The 17,819-nt window shown below is 43.0% G+C and overlaps 1 protein-coding gene across 1 annotated transcript in view; it reads right to left on the reverse strand.

Annotated features, from left to right (window-relative positions):
• Positions 1-17,819, reverse strand: part of si:dkeyp-72e1.9 (syntaxin-binding protein 4) — a 375,953-nt gene that overhangs the window by 337,344 nt on the left and 20,790 nt on the right. Inside the window, exon 3 of the mRNA XM_034189933.1 lies at positions 10,414-10,487. Within this exon, the coding sequence (XP_034045824.1) occupies positions 10,414-10,487 (74 nt within the window). The remainder of the gene's footprint in view (positions 1-10,413; positions 10,488-17,819) is intronic.

Here is a 17,819-nt window from a genome sequence, read left to right on the forward strand (position 1 = left end):
TGATCACAAAATTTTGTCTGACATCCAAACTGTTAAACGTCTCACAGGCCAGGTGGTCAATTCAATTCTTCTATTACATACAGAAACAGTTCCAAAAACCTCAAATCTGATGCACTCTCTCTCCAGTTTGCTGCTTGGGATCACACCTCGGAGTCAGACACCATCATTCTCGTCAATTGACAGTTGGAGCTCTCACCTGGGACATTGAGAGGGTTGTCTGGGAGTCCCAGAAGACTTACCCAGATCCTGGAGGTGGACCTCCTGGGTGGCTCTTCGTGCCATTAGCTGCCCGGTCTGCTGTGCTTCAGTTCATACATACCTCCACGTTCGCCTGTCATCCCAGTCATCAAAGGATAATCCATCTCATCCAACAGCACTTCTGGTGGCCCTCAGTCCGGGCAGATGTGCGGGAGTTCATCAAAACCTGCAAAATCTGTGACAGGAGTAAGACTTCTCATCAACTACCATCTGGACTCCTCCATCCGCTGTCTCCTCCTAGTAGCCCCTGGTCGCACATCTGCCTGGACTTCATCACAGGACTTCCAAGGGCAACACCACTGTTCTCACAATAGTTGATCATTTTTCCAAGGAAGTTCATCTTGTATCTTTGCTGAAGTTGCCATCAGCTACCATGTCAGGATGTGAGTTTTTGCCTTGTTTTATTTTCATGCTTTGGTTTATTTTGTCGTGGTTCTGTTGCTTTTCGGTATGTTTATTCTGTTGTTTTTTTCCTGATTGGGTTTGTCTGTCCCTGTCTCTCTTGTCTGTCTCTTGGATCTTGGTGGTGGACATTTCCGTCTCTCTGGCCACACCCTCATTCTGGTGCTTTCCACGCACACCTGTTCTCAATTTGCAGCTCATCACCTGGGGGTATATAAGCTCCACAGTTTGCTCTGCTCTTTCCAGATTGATGCACCTTGTGCCTTCTCTCCAACTCTGTTTTGTGTATTCTCAACCTTTTGACCATCTGCCTGTATTATCGACCAAGCCTAAGCCTGATGTTCCATGTACTTTTGCTCATGTTGGACTGCCTTTTTGTGTATCGGACCCCGTTTACGAACTTATGTCATCTATGTTCCCGTCTGAAAAGACGAAGACAGCATTTATGATATCAATCAATTTTTTCAATTTTTTTTTTTATATAGCGCCAAATCACAACAAACAGTCGCCCCAAGGCGCTTTATATTGTAAGGCAAGGCCATACAATAATTATGTAAAACCCCAACGGTCAAAACGACCCCCTGTGAGCAAGCACTTGGCGACAGTGGGAAGGAAAAACTCCCTTTTAACAGGAAGAAACCTCCAGCAGAACCAGGCTCAGGGAGGGGCAGTCTTCTGCTGGGACTGGTTGGGGCTGAGGGAGAGAACCAGGAAAAAGACATGCTGTGGAGGGGAGCAGAGATCGATCACTAATGATTAAATGCAGAGTGGTGCATAGAGAGCAAAAAGAGAAAGAAACAGTGCATCATGGGAACCCCCCAGCAGTCTACGTCTATAGCAGCATAACTAAGGGATGGTTCAGGGTCACCTGATCCAGCCCTAACTATAAGATTTAGCAAAAAGGAAAGTTTTAAGCCTAATCTTAAAAGTAGAGAGGGTGTCTGTCTCCCTGATCTGAATTGGGAGCTGGTTCCACAGGAGAGGAGCCTGAAAGCTGAAGGCTCTGCCTCCCATTCTACTCTTACAAACCCTAGGAACTACAAGTAAGCCTGCAGTCTGAGAGCAAAGCGCTCTATTGGGGTGATATAGTACTACGAGGTCCCTAAGATAAGATGGGACCTGATTATTCAAAACCTTATAAGTAAGAAGAAGAATTTTAAATTCTATTCTAGAATTAACAGGAAGCCAATGAAGAGAGGCCAATATGGGTGAGATATGCTCTCTCCTTCTAGTCCCCGTCAGTACTCTAGCCGCAGCATTTTGAATCAACTGAAGGCCTTTTAGGGAACTTTTAGGACAACCTGATAACAATGAATTACAATAGTCCAGCCTAGAGGAAATAAATGCATGAATTAGTTTTTCAGCATCACTCTGAGACAAGACCTTTCTGATTTTAGAGATATTGCGTAAATGCAAAAAAGCAGTCCTACATATTTGTTTAATATGCGCTTTGAATGACATATCCTGATCAAAAATGACTCCAAGATTTCTCACAGTATTACTAGAGGTCAGGGTAATGCCATCCAGAGTAAGGATCTGGTTAGACACCATGTTTCTAAGATTTGTGGGGCCAAGTACAATAACTTCAGTTTTATCTGAGTTTAAAAGCAGGAAATTAGAGGTCATCCATGTCTTTATGTCTGTAAGACAATCCTGCAGTTTAGCTAATTGGTGTGTGTCCTCTGGCTTCATGGATAGATAAAGCTGGGTATCATCTGCGTAACAATGAAAATTTAAGCAATACCGTCTAATAATACTGCCTAAGGGAAGCATGTATAAAGTGAATAAAATTGGTCCTAGCACAGAACCTGAATTGGTCCTAGATATCTCACCTGTCCGGCCGGACTGCAGTGTGGGCAACCGCTGAATGGAGCCGTCAGTCGGCATCTTGCTCCTCTCTTCAGGCATTCACCACAGCGCTCCAACAGATGTTCCAACACACATCCCCAGGGTGTGAGGCAGCGCATTCCCTCCTGAGGCTGAAGCAGGGCACTAGTCAGGTGGCAGACTACGCTGTTGACTCCTGCATTCTCGCCACCAATAGTGGTTGGAATCCAGCCACTCTCCTTGACATGTGTTTCCAGGGGCTGGTGATCGGCATCCAGGATCAGCTCATCGCCACAGATCGACCTGAAGATCTTGACGCACTGATTGCCCTGGCCATCTGGATCGACCGTCGTCTGGCTGAAAGTCCCCGCCGCAAGCCTTGCTTCCTGACGTGACGCTCCACCACACCCAATCATGGGCCATCCTCCTCTCATCACCCTAACCCTAACAGTCAGGTCATTTGATCTCCAGTTTTCCGGTCAGGGGTGCCTCTGTAAAATCTCCTACATCTGAGTGGGTGAGTCACAATTTCTTCATCAGCTTCTCAAAATGTAATTTCTGCTAAATTAGAATGTGATCAGTCCTCTGTCTTGGTGCCCACATTTGTGGATTCTGGTTCTGATGCCAATTTAATATTATCTTCTCTCGCCAGGTCCCTGCACCTTAAATTATTTTGCCTCTCACGACCTGTGATGGTCAAGACAGTGGATGGTCATGAATTGGGACAAATTAATCACCGAACATAGTCAGTCTGCTTAACTGTAAATGAGAACCATGTGGAGTCAATCAGCTTCTTTGTTTTCGACAAAATGACTCACTCCATTATTCTGGGCACCCCTGGCTGTAACCGCACAGTCCTAATTTTAACTGGGCCAATGGGGAGATTAGTGTGTGGGGATCATCTTGCTTTTGATTAAGACCAGGTCTCCACTGTCAAATGTAATTCCGAATCTTGTGTGTATGCCATCTTGCTATCACAATTTTGCACAGGTATTCAGCAAAGCTAAAGTTAAATTGCTGCCTCCTCATCACATTTATGACTGTGCTATTGATCTCCTGCCTGGGGCGAGTCCGCCTTGGGGAAAGCTGTATTCTCTGTCTGCTCCTGAATGCACCGTCATGCAAGCGTATATCCAGGAGTCGCTTGACGTGGGTTTGATTCATCCCTCATAATTGCCTGCAGGGGCAGGATTTGCTTCACCTTGTATTGTATTAAATGATATTACAGTAAAGCCTTTGATTTTGTCAGCATTTGAGTTGCTAGAGGGCACCAAAGTGTTTACTAAGTTAGATCTCCGTAATGCTTATCACTTGGTAAGGATCAAACAGGGCAATGAGTGGAAGACGACATTTAATACACTGACTGGGCACTACGAGTACCTGGTGATGCCTTTCGGGCTCACTAACGTGCCAGCCGTCTTCCAGAACCTGGTTAACGACGTCTTATGTGAGTTTCTGAATAAATTTGGCTTCGTTTATTTAGATGATATTCCAATATTTTCTCCTGATCTTGAGACCCACGCTGAGCACGTACGGTCTGTATTACAAATCCTACTACACAATTACTTGTATGTTAAGGCAGAAAAGTGTGAATTTCACAGAGCTACTGTGTCATTCCTGGGTTCGTCATCGGTGATGGGAAAATTCAAATGGACCCAGAAAAAGTGCCGGCAGTACATGAGTGGGCGGTGCCCAGTAACCGTAGGAAGTTCAGAGATTTCTGGGGTTTGCTCATTTCTATCTCAAATTTATCTGAAATTTCAGTTCTGTCGCCACCTCATCCCTTTGGGTGTTCAAGTGGACACCGGAGTGTGATGAGGCTTTTAAGGTCCTAAAACAATGCTTTACGGCAGCCCCGTGCTACTCCTTCCTGACCCCGCATGACAGTTTGTGGTCAAGGTCGATACTTCTGATGTTGGTGTGGGAGCTATCTTGTCTCAAATGAGTCCAACAGACAGAAGGTTACATCAGTGTGCCTTTCTGTCCCGCAAGTTGTCTACCACAGATGGCAATTACAGCGACTGGGAACTGCTGGCGGTAAAAGTGGCATCACTGGCTTGTGGAGGCACAAATGCCATTTATAGTTTACACTGATCATAAGAATTAAGCTTATCTACACACAGAGATGCACTTCAGGCCTGTCAGGCCCGTTGGGCGATATTTTTCAGTTGTTTCAATTTCATAATTTCTTACTGACCCGGCTCAAAGAATGGTAAACCAAATGCATTGTCCAGACAGTACGATGGCCCGGATGCTCCGTCTGATCCCAGTATTATTCTACCACCCTCCTGTTCTCCTGTTTCATTTCTGCCAACGTGTGGAAAATAGAATCATGGGTAAAAACAGCTCTTGAAAATGTATGTATCCATTCTGAATGTCCACCGGGCAAGTTATTCATTCCAGCTTCACTCAAGGGGGAGGTGATTGTGTGGGGTCACAGTAGTCATTTTCATGTCATCCGGGTATTAAGAAAATAGTCTATGTTATTCAACAACGCTTTTGGTGGCCACGAATGGTCGCAGATGTTACAGAATTTGTGAATGCCTGTCAGATTTGTGCCATGCATAAGTTCTCTACTTGTCCTCCTGTGGGTTCTGCCTCTGTCAATCCCTAGACAACCGTGGATTCATATCCCCATGGATTTTGTCACGGGGCTCCCGCCGTCTAAGGCACAGTGTTGTTGACCGATTATCAAAGATGTGTCATTTTGTACCTTTGCCTAAGTTGCTTTCTGCCAAGGAATTAGCTGAAATTATGCTTACTCTTGTGTTCCATCTCCATGGTTTCCCTCAGGATATTGTCTCTGACTGGGGTCCACAGTTCATCTCGAGATTTTGGAGGGAGTTCTGCCGTCTCCTCAGGGCCACCTCCAGTGTCATGTCTGGATACCATCCACAAGCTAACGGTCAGACTGAACGCTTTAATCAAGAGTTGGAAAAGGGACTTAGAATTTTATGTTCACAACATCTGTCTACCTAGTCATCACACTCATCATGGAAAGAATTAGCACACAACAGTTTGCCATCTACATCATCCGGTTTTTCCCGGTTCCATGTAGTCTTCGGTCATCAGCCCTCGCCGTTTTCACACACCGTTCTTCAGTCCCCGGTTCCATCTGCCCTCAGTTTAGTCATCAGGTGCCATTGGAGGTGGGAGCGGGCAGGTCAAAAAGTTTGGTTATCCACCCGTCAGTTGCCCCTCCATGCTATTCCGTGGGAACTTGCTCCCAGGTTCATTGGTCCGTTTTTCCGTGTCTAAGGTTATCAATCCCGTCTCTGTCCGTCTCCGGTTACCCAGGTCCATGTCTATACACCCCAATTTCTATGTTAGCCATGTTAATCCATTTAAGCCTAGTTCTTTGTGCCCTCTGGCCTTTCCCTTGCCTCCCACCTGGTGTGTGGGGAGGGCTTGTTTTTTTCTGTGTGGCGGCTCCTTGCCTCACAACATAGAGCCCATGGGTTTCTGTTCTTGGTTGACTGGGAGGGGTATAGTCCTGATGAGCGGTCGCGGATTCCCTCCCGCTTCATCCTGGACCCTGGTCTCATCCGTGATTTTCATGTTGCCAATTCTGCTGCTCCTGGGCTGTCTGGAGTCAGTCTGTGTGTGTGTGGGGGGGGGGGGGGGGGGGGGGGGGGGGGGGGGGGGGGCTACTGTCAGGATGTGAGTTTTTGCCTTGTTTTATTCTCATGCTTTGGATTATTTTGTCATGTTTCTATTGGTTTTCGGTATTTTTATTCTCTTGTTGGGTTTTTCCTGCTTGGGTTTGTCTGTCCTTGTCTCTCTTGTTTGGTTCTTGGTGGTGGGCATTTCCCTCTCTCTGGCCAGACCTTCGTTCTAGTGTGTTCCACTCACACCTTTTCTCAATTTGCAGCTCCTCACTTGGGTGTATATAAGCTCCACAGTTTGCTCTGCTCTTTGCCAGATTGATGTGCATTGCCTTCTCTCCAGCTCTGTTTTGTGTATTGTCGATCTGCTTGCCTCTCGTGTGTTTTGACCACCTGCCTGTATTACCGACCATGCCTAAGCCTGGTGTTCCATGTATTTTTGCTCTTGTTGGACTGCCTTTTTGTGTACTAGACCCTGTCTACTTCAATAAACTATTTTTACACACAGAGCTCTTTGTTTGAGTCCTGCATTTGTGTCCAGCCATTTCTTTGAACCAGACCTGACATACCATGTGTTTTGGCTGCATGGTATCCCACTGAACATTGTGTCGGACTGACCCCAGTTTACTTCTCATGTTTGAAGGAACTTCTGCTCTGCCCTTGGGGACTCAGTCACTCTCTCACCCAGATTCCATCCACTGTCAAATGGCCAGGTGGAATGTGAAATTAAGGAGCTCGAATCCACACTCACGTCCTGGCACCCATTGGCCTGGAAACTCAGCTGCCATGGGTGGAATATGCTCATAACTCCCAGGTGAGCTCTGCTACCAGACTTACACCTTTTCAACATTCTTTGGGATATCAACCACCACTATTTTCAGCTGAGGAGTCGGACCTTTCAGTACCATCAGTACAACCCCACGTATGGTGTCGATGGGTGAGGAGGAGCACCCATTCTGCTCTGCTCCGGATGACGGACCAGAGTATATGCCATTCAAAGCGGCACAAACCCCGGCCCACCAATACCAGCCGGACCAAGAGGTGTGGCTCTCAGCCAAGGATAAAGCGTGTGTAGGACCCTGTCCACTCATCTCATTCTCTACTCCCTCCTGCCCTCTGGAAGAAGGTTCCATAGCATACAGACCTCCACTGTCAGGGTGGGAAACAGTTTCTTCCCTCAGGCCAACAGACTGTTAAGCCAGAGCTGTGATCCACTCACACTCGCCACGGACATGAATTGTCCCCCCTGAGGACACTTTCACATTGAGGTTACATTACTGTTGATAAATGCTGATTTATATCATATCCTGATGTTTTTACTTCACCACTTTGCTGTGTTACTCTTTACATAAATTGTTCAGTTACCGTTCAACCTATTCGCACTAGTTCAAGTCATTTTTTAGCAGGGGTGGTGGACAAGCGGTTAGTGTGCTTGTTTCCACTGTGGAAGGTTCCTGGTTCAAACCCCACCCCTGCCTATTCTCCATGTAATGTGAAGTTGTGTCAGGAAGGGCATCTGGTGTGAAACTTGTGCCAATTCCACATGTCGAAGAGGCATTCTTACTTACTGATTGTTTTAATCAGCCACATTGCTGCTGTGAAAGTGTCCACGTCCTGTCGTCTGCTATACTCCGAGTAGTTCTGTCAGTGTTTATGTTGTATTGTTATACTGTGTTCTGTTTTTACTGAATGTATTAGCTATGCTGTTTTATCAAAGGACAGGGTTGTGCTGCTACACCATGGTCCTCAATTTCAATTTCAATTTATTTTCATTTATATAGCGACAAATCACAAGGCGCATCACACAAGTAAGGTCTAACCTTACTAACCCCCAGAGCAGCAGTGGTAAGGAAAAACTCCCTCTGAGGAAGAAACCTCAAGCAGACCAGACTCAAAGGGGTGACCCTCTGCTTGGGCCATGATACAGACACAAATTGCAAAATAATTCACAAAACGAATATAGAGGAAATGCTGTTGGTGCACAGGGCAGGAGGGTCTCCGGCACAAATACCACACCCATCTCTGGATGGAGCTGCACCTTAAACAGAGAAAACACAATCAGGCATCAGAAAGACAAAAAATACAGTATAATTTGTCAGCATTAAACAACAAGAAAAACAGAAGAAACACTAAGGTGATCGCCAGCCACTAGCCCTAAACTTCACTAACAGACTCAGACTTTAGATAAAGTTGAGGCCGCGACACTCTCTTTGTGTCCCAGGGACACAAAGTAGTCCTGCACACTGAGAACGCAAAGCCTGGGCTGGTACATAAGGTTTAATTAGGTCAGCTAGGTAGGGAGGTGCCAGTCCATGAACAATTTTATAGACTAGTAGCAGAACCTTAAAATCTGATCTCAGATCTGCTCCTCGAGGAACACTGTCTCATTTCACTGTGTAGATGGTTGATGATGAGGGTGAGATTGGTGGCAGTGGAGGGGACAGAGAGTCCAGAGGAGAATACAGAGAGGAGGACAGAGAGGAGAGGAGAGGGAAATACAGCCCCAATTCCAATGAAGTTGGAATATTGTGTAAAATGTAAATAAAAACAGAATCCAATGATTTTCAAATCCTCTTCAACCTATATTCAATTGAATACACCACAAAGACAAGATATTTAATGTTCAAACTGATAAACTTTATTGTTTTTGTCCAAATATTTGCTCATTTTGAAATGGATGCCTGCAACAGGTTTCAAAAAAGCTGGGACAGTGGTATGTTTACCACTGTGTTACATCACCTTTCCTTCTAACAACACTCAATAAGCATTTGGGAACTGAGGACACTAATTGTTGAAGCTTTGTAGGTGGAATTCTTTCCCATTCTTGCTTGATGTACGACTTCAGTTGTTCAACAGTCCTGGTCTCCTTTGTCGTATTTTGCGCTTCATAATGCGCCACACATTTTCAATGGGCGACAGGTCTGGACTGCAGGCAGGCCAGTCTAGTACCCGCACTCTTTTACTATGAAGCCACACTGTTGTAACACGTGCAGAATGTGGCTTGGCATTGTCTTGCTGAAATAAGCAGGGATGTCCCTGAAAAAGGCGTTGCTTGGATGGCAGCATGTGTTGCTCCAAAACCTGGATGTACCTTTCAGCATTGATGGTGCCATCACAGATGTGTAAGTTGTCCATGTCATGGGCACTAACACACCCCCATACCATCACAGATGCTGGCTCTTGAACTTTGTGCTGGTAACAATCTGGATGGTCTTTTTCCTCTTTTGTCCAGAGGACACAACGTCCATGATTTCCAAAAACAATTTGAAATGTGGACTCATCAGACCACAGCACACCTTTACTCTTTGCGTCTATCCATTTAAAATGAGCTCGGGTCCAGAGAAGGCGGCAGCGTTTCTGGGTGTTGATGTTTGGCTTTTGCTTTGCATGGTAGAGTTTTAACTTGCACTTGTATATGTAGTGACGAACTGTGTTAACTGACAATGGTTTTTTGAAGTGTTCCTGAGCCCACGCAGTAAGATCCTTTACACAGTGATGTCGGTTTTTAATGCAGTGCCGCCTGAGGGATCAAAGGTCACGGGCATTCAGTGTTGGTTTTCGGCCTTGTTGCTTACGTGTAGAAAGTTCTCCAGATTCTCTGAATCTTCTGATTGTATTATGGACTGTAGATGATGGAATCCCTAAATTCCTTGCACTTGAACATTTAGAAAGATTGTTCTTAAACTGTTGGACTATTTTTTCAGGCAGTTGTTCACAAAGTGGTGATCCTCACCCCATCTTTGTTTGTGAATGGCTGAGACTTTTGGGGATGCTCCTTTTACACCCAATCATGAGTGTCCTCAGTTCCCAAACGCTTATTGAGTGTTGTTAGAAGGAAAGGTGATGTAACACAGTGGTAAACATACCACTGTCCCAGCTTTTGAAATGTGTTGCAGGCATCCATTTCAAAATGAGCAAATATTTGCACAAAAACAATAAAGTTTATCAGTTTGAACATTAAATATCTTGTCTTTGTGGTGTATTTAATTGAATATAGGTTGAAGAGGATTTGAAAATCATTGTATTCTGTTTTTATTTACATTTTACACAACGTCCCAACTTCATTGGAATTTGGGTTGTAAGTGGGGAATAAGGAGCCCAGTCAGAAGGTTATTTATCCACGAGTCGTTTTGTTTTGTTGGTACAGGTTGCAGTTCCGACCATTTGCAGGTGCAGCTGTATGGTTAAAGTGGTCACACGGTCCAAGCTCTAAAACAACAGCAGAAGTTTGAATGCAACAGTTTTCCAGTCAGTTGCTGAGCCTGAATCAGAAGGTCTCTGTGTGTACCGGAGGAGAATGAGGAGACAAGGTCAGACTCACCCAGTCCATTCTCACAGTCGGTGAACTCCATGGAATGAACCGCTCTGTCCACTCCATAAGGACCCATGAGTGTCCTGGTGAGAGATGACAGGATGAAGACAAAGTGGAAAACATCAGTACATCCCGATGGAAAAGTTTTAACTCTAATACTTATTTTGAAAAATAAAAATCAATATAAATCATTATTAAAGGCAATTTAAAGAGTTTGACATTTGTGCATGTGTGACAGAGGCCAGCAGGAGTCGCTGTATATGTGGTAGTCACTACACGTCACTCCCCAACAGCTAAAAGGGCTCTCTGGCCACAGGGCTGGGGCTTTGAGCCTTCTGGTTAGAGTGTCCACCTCCCATGCCAGAGATTATGAGATCGCGTCTTGAGAGGAGTGAGTGGGACAAATAATCAACACAACACAGAAGCAGGAAATGTCTCCATGGACCAGGGTACATTAATGTCACTGATATGTCACACAAATAAACACACATCCAGCAGACAGCTGTGCATCATCCCACACAGCTAGGCTCAGAGCTGTGCACTAGGGTTATGACTACAAAACTTTTTTCAAAACTTTCATTCTCCTGATGTTGAATTTGATGAAATTTTACCCATAGATCACTTTTTTTGAAGTTTATTTCATTGGATCATGAAAAAACCTCCCGCACCGAGCACCACATCACTTTTAAAAATACACGAGTTTACACAATACTATTTAAAAATAACGTAACAAGTATCAAGAAATAAGAAAATATATACAAATAAATATTGCTAAAATATATTAATAAACAATAATTAAAAGAAATAAAAAATAAAGGTAAACTAAATAAAATTGATAACAGATAAAATAAAATCTATAAATAATGTGGTGAGCTGATCTATTGCAGTGTTTTGCGTTTGTAGTTCATAGCATTTACACCACAGCATTATAGTTGTTCACATCATTCATACAGTTTTGCTTTCTTTGCAGTATTGCTTTGGAGAATCTGCTGTTGAGTTCTTCTTTTTGGGAATATGTGCTTGCAAAGTAAAATGTCAAAATCAGCAGTGGAAGTAGCTGGGGAAAAATGGGCACAAATTATGAAATCAAGCACAAAGCGCCGTCCTTGTATACCAGAGCTGAAACAGGATATGAGTGAACCATTATGTAAAAATGCCTTCCAACAGAGACATCGTTGGAAGATTCTTGGGAATTTTGATGAATTGAAAGGACGACATGACCGACTCAGAAAAAATATCTGAGGAATTGTTGAGCTTTGGGAGAAGCTGAATTTTCCTGTTCTTTCCAAACAACAAGTGTCTGCAAAGATTGACAAACTTATCACATCTTTTGAAAAACACAGAAAGCAACCAAATGTAGAATTTGAAGAAAATCTTGCTCATCTGTTCGATATTACAAAAAGAAATGGAAATTGGCTTTGTAGTGAGGACAAAGAACTGTACAAAAGACAAATTGAATCAGGAGGCAGGGTGGGATATACGACTGTGAAAGTGACTCCTATGTCAACAATCCATCCATCAAAAAGGGCCAAACGCACATCAGAACCCTCGACAAGCCAAACGGTTATCTCTGAATCCAGTGATAGTGAGGAAGGAAGCAGCAGTGGTGAGTGTGACCCTGATGTGCCTCGCTCCAACATAGTAGCTGAGAGAGCTGTAAAGTTAATGGAGGAGGTTTGTTCTACTTGCAAAACAAATTGTGTTTGTGGGTGTTTGGCTGGCTTTGTTTTTGTTTTCTGTTTCTCCCACCAGGTGGTATGCGTTCAGGACTGAGTGGCTGACATGGGGCTGAGTTTGAGGACCTCACCCTGATCACCTGAGGCTTGTTATCACCTGCAGGTCATCAGGACTCACAGCTGTGGTGTATTCTGTCTTGATCAGAGATTGCTGCATTTAAACCTTGAATGCACAGTGTGTGATTGCCAGAGACTCAACCTTGTGAGCAGACGTGTGAGATCGACGTCAGGAGAACAATCTCACCATCACGGACGCAGAGACCGCTCCAGGTTTGATGCCACAGTCTGTGAAGGAGGATTGGGTGAGGTCTCACGCTCTTCAGTACACTTCCTGAGGTAATTTGGTTTTGGTGACTTTTATGAAGTAATGACAGTGGATTTGGTGTCCCTCACACCTTGTTGTATTGAGCTGTCACATTATGCTAATTGTCTAATCAGCTTCTGCTGCAGTGGAGATTTGAACTGAGTTGTTCCGTGCCTGCAGGGAGAGAAGCTGATTTTACATTTAGGCCAGGAAGTGTTTTGCTGATTGTGTGCACCTTTGAGTTGTGTCTCTCTGTGTGGAGAGTGTTGGACTCACCTTACGGTTTCTTCTTTCACAGACTCGGTTTGTCGCGGCCACCTGGGGGGTGTCAGCGGGGTCCTTGGGTCCAGAATTGTTGTGGCTCTGGTCCTTTTGCACTGCTGGGAGCGCGCCGTGTTTTCACCTCACCAGACCGTTGACTTTTGGGTTATTATCATTTAATACACTATTAAAATTTGTTTTCCTTTGAACCGTGCTCTGCTTCTTTTATGCTGGGTCCTGTCAAACGCTGGGTCGGTTCTCCGCCCGCGTCCGACACATAACACAAATATCATAACAGCAAATTTATTAACACTAATACACAAATCTGAAACACTATTAAAAACACTACAAATGCTATATGTACTCATTTTCATGTATTCCTCATGTGTATTGTATGTAAAAGTGACATCTTATAATAAAGAGTGTTAGAGCTGCTAGGTGTTTTAATGTGAAATATGAAACTGTCTTAGGTGCAGGAGGTTTCTTCAAGGTCTGGCAAAACCAAAGTCATTTTTGTGAGTTTTAGGTAAAAGTTCATCATTTGTTCAGTTCACCAGGCTAATAAATTTGAGATTTGTCATAACCTTACTGTGCACGCTCTGAGCCTAGCTGTGTGTTAACAAGCAGAAATCTGCATTAAAAAAGCTCAATCTTCTTCGTCCTTCCACTGTTCTCGTTAGGGGTCGCCACAGCAGATCAGTCATTTCCATCTCACCGCTGTCACACTATTCTTGTACATGTCCTGCACTACCCTAACATACTTCTCTGCCACTCCAGACTTCCTCATACAATGCCACAACTCTTCTCTTGGCACCCTATCATAAGCTTTTTGTAAGTCCACAAACACACAATGTAACTCTTTCTGTCCTTCTCTGTACTTTTCCAACAGTATTCTCAGAGCAAACACTGCATCTGTAGTGCTCTTTCTCAGCATGAAACCATATATCACAGATCTTCACCTGTTTTCTAAACCTAGCTTCTACTACTCTTTCCCATAACTTCATGCGGTGGCTGATCAACTTTATGCCTCTGTAGTTACTGCAGCTCTGCACATCACCCTTGTTCTTGAAAATAGGAACCAGCACACTTCATCTCCACTCCTCAGGCATCCTCTCACTTTCCAAAATTTTATGAAACAATCTGGTTAGAAACTCTACTGCCATCTCTCCTAGACATTTCCATGCCTCCACTGGAATGTCATCTGGACCAACTGCCTTTCCACTCTTCATCCTCTTCATAGCAGCCCTCACTTCTTCCTTACTAATCTCTTGTACTTCCTGATTTACTCTCACCACATCATCCAGTCTTTTCTCTCGCTCATTTTCTTCATTCATCAGCTCTTCAAAATATTCCCTCCACCTTCTCAGCACACACTCCTCACTTGTCAGCACATTACCATGTGCATCTTTTACCACCCTAACCTGCTGCACATCCTTTCCAGCTCTGTCCCTTTGTCTGGCCAATCGGTACAAGTCCTTTTCTCCTTCCTTACTATTCAACTTCTTGTACAGCTCGCAATATGCCTTTTCCTTCGCTTTTGCCACTTCTCTTTTCGCCTTACGCCGCATCTCCTTGTACTCCTGTCTACTTTCTTCATCTCTCCGACTATCCCAAAACCTTTTCACCAACCTCTTTCTCCTTATGCTTTCCTGGACCTTCCTTCCACTGTCCAGATGTCATACCCAGTACTGTCCTAGCTGTCTCCCTCACCACATCTGCAGTACTTTTCCAGTTGTCCAAAATTGCTTCCCCTCCAACCAGTGCTTCTCTCAACTGCTCACTAAATTTCACACGTCTTCCTCCTTCAGCTTCCACCATCTGATCCTTTGTTGAGCTCTCACTCTTCTTCTTTACCTCTAAAGTCATCCTACAAACAATCAATCAATCAATTTTTTTATATAGCGCCAAATCACAACCAACAGTTGCCCCAAGGCGCAAACAACCATCCTATGCTGTCTAGTGACACTCTCTCCTGCTACCACCTTACAGTCTGTGATTTCTTTTAGCTTCCATCTCCTATAAAGAATGTAGTCCACCTGTGTGCACCTTCCTCCACTCTTATATGTTACCCTGTGCTCCTCTCTTTTCTTAAAGTAGGTATTCACCACAGCCATTTCCATCCTTTTTGCAAAATCAACTACCATCTGTCCTTCCCCATTCCTATCCTTGATACCATATCTACCCATTACTTCCTCATCACCTCTGTTCCCTTCACCAACATGCCCATTGAAGTCTGCTCCTATCACCACTCTTTCATGCTTGGGCACACTCTCCACCACCTCATCTAACACACTCCAGAAATCTTCTTTCTCACAACCTACCTGTGGGGCATATGCACTGATGATAGTCCATGAGCCAGTCATGAATTTTGACATAACTGGTACTACTTAAGGGGAATAAACGACACTTAGAATCCAGCCTCCATGTATCATGGTCTACACAAAAATGTATGATAGCAATCCGAGGGTGATAGCTGTAGCCAGGTAGGGGTCAATGAAGAATTACACAGAGGTCAAACTTTACAAATGCTCCAATCATGTTGAAAACTATATCACATTATTTGTCTGATCATAACAATTCCAAAAAAGTATGGTTTGGACTATCTATGATGGAATGTTCTGGATTTATGGGGTAAAAACAGTAAAAATGTTGACAAAGGTCAATTTCAGTTTGTAGAGGGGTCAAATATTAAAGTTGCTCCGATTTCAGCAAAAAATGATGCAAATTATTGGTTGAAATAAAAGGATCAATAAATGGAATAGTTTTGACTGTGTTGAATGCTTTGTCTGCAAAGTAAAGGTCAAACAAGGTCAACATCCATTGAATTCTATGACATGTGACATATGTTATCCTGTAACATGATAACTAAGCATGACAGATGGTGCAAACTATTCCTTTTTAGAACCCTATTAACACAAACAATAATTTGCACTATTTTTACTGAAATTGGAGCAACTTCAATATTTGACCCCTGTACAAAGTGAAATCGACCTTTGTCACCATTTTTGCCATTTTGACCCCATAACTCCAGAACAATCCATTGTAGATAGTCCAAACTATACCTTTTTGGAATCGTTATGATCAGACAAGTAATGTGATATCATTTTCAACATGACTGGAGCATTTGTAAAGTTTGACCTCTGTGTAATTCTTCATTGACCCCTACCTGGCTACAGCTACCACCCTGGGATGGCTATCATACGTTTTTGTGTAGACCATGATACATGGAGGCTGGATTCTAAGTGTCGTTTTTTTCCCCTTAAGTGGTACCAAAAACCTGCTTGGCCCATGGACTATGATATTCATCATCACCTTCAATTTCCAACTTCACATCATCACCCTGTCAGACACTCGCTTAACCTCCAACACACTTTAACATACTCTTCCTTTAAAATGACCCCAACACCATTTCTCTTCCTGTCCTCACCATGGTACAACAACTTGTACCCACCGCCGATGCTCCTGCTCTTACTTCCCTTCCACTTGGTCTCTTGCACACACAGTATGTCTACCTTTCTCCTCTCCATCATATCAGCCAGCTCTCTTCTTTTACCAGTCATACTACCAACATTCAAAGTCCCCACTCTCATTTCCACCCTTCTAGTTTTCTTCTCCTGCTGTTTGTGGAAACGTTCTCCTCCTCCTTCTTCCGGTATGGAAATTTTTAGTCTGCATAGTTGGCTTGTTTTACACCAGATGCCCTTCCTGACACAACCCTCCTCATTTATCCGGGCTTGGGACCGGCACTCAGAATGTACTGGCTGCACACCCCATGTGGCTGAGTTATTCAAAAAGCTCAATCAGTAAAGCTAAACTCATATTCTGTTCTCAGAATGCACACACACACACACACACACACACACACACACAGAATATGGGATATTGTGAAGGTTCTGCAGTCCACTATGCTAAAGACTAATGTAGACTGTGTCAATGAGGGTTTACTGTTCATGAATTGATTGTTACAGCCTTAGAGATACAGTCCTGTGTGAGTGTGGGTTGATCTGCATTTGATTTGTAATGCCTTAGGACCGTCCTACTCAAATAGTGTGATGCGCCCCACTGGAGGGGCGCAGTGTGATGCCATTGTTTAGATGAGCAGAAGTTTTTTTTTTTTTTTAGCTGAGCAGAAGTTTGTTTTTTTTTTAGCTGAGCAGAAGTTTTTTTTTTTTTTTAGCTGAGCAGAAGTTGTTTTTTTTTTTAGATGAGCAGAAGTTTTTTTTTTTTTTAGCTGAGCAGAAGTTGTTTTTTTTAGCTGAGCAGAAGTTTGTTTTTTGGTTTTTTTTAGCTGAGCAGAAGTTTGTTTGTTTTTTTAGCTGAGCAGAAGTTTGTTTTTTTTTGTTTAGCTGAGCAGAAGTTTGTTTGTTTTTTTAGCTGAGCAGAAGTTTGTTTTTTTTGTTTAGCTGAGCAGAAGTTTGTTTTTTTTTAGCTGAGCAGAAGTTTGTTTTTTTTTTTAGCTGAGCAGAAGTTTTTTTTTTTTTTTTAGCTGAGCAGAAGTTTGTTTTTTTTTTTTAGCTGAGCAGAAGTTTGTTTTTTTTTTTAGCTGAGCAGAAGTTTGTTTTTTTTTTTTAGCTGAGCAGAAGTTTGTTTTTTTTTTTAGCTGAGCAGAAGTTTGTTTTTTTTTTTAGCTGAGCAGAAGTTTGTTTTTTTTTTTTTTAGCTGAGCAGAAGTTTGTTTTTTTTTTTTAGCTGAGCAGAAGTTTGTTTTTTTTTTAGCTGAGCAGAAGTTTGTTTTTTTTTTTTAGCTGAGCAGAAGTTTGTTTTTTTTTTTTTAGCTGAGCAGAAGTTTGTTTTTTTTTTTTAGCTGAGCAGAAGTTTGTTTTTTTTTTTAGCTGAGCAGAAGTTTTTTTTTTTTTTTTAGCTGAGCAGAAGTTTGTTTTTTTTTTTTAGCTGAGCAGAAGTTTGTTTTTTTTTTTAGCTGAGCAGAAGTTTGTTTTTTTTTTTTAGCTGAGCAGAAGTTTGTTTTTTTTTTTAGCTGAGCAGAAGTTTGTTTTTTTTTTTTTAGCTGAGCAGAAGTTTGTTTTTTTTTTTAGCTGAGCAGAAGTTTGTTTTTTTTTTAGCTGAGCAGAAGTTTGTTTTTTTTTTTTAGCTGAGCAGAAGTTTGTTTTTTTTTTT

This window comes from Thalassophryne amazonica, chromosome 16, assembly GCF_902500255.1.
Source record: "Thalassophryne amazonica chromosome 16, fThaAma1.1, whole genome shotgun sequence".
Lineage (NCBI taxonomy): Eukaryota > Metazoa > Chordata > Actinopteri > Batrachoidiformes > Batrachoididae > Thalassophryne > Thalassophryne amazonica.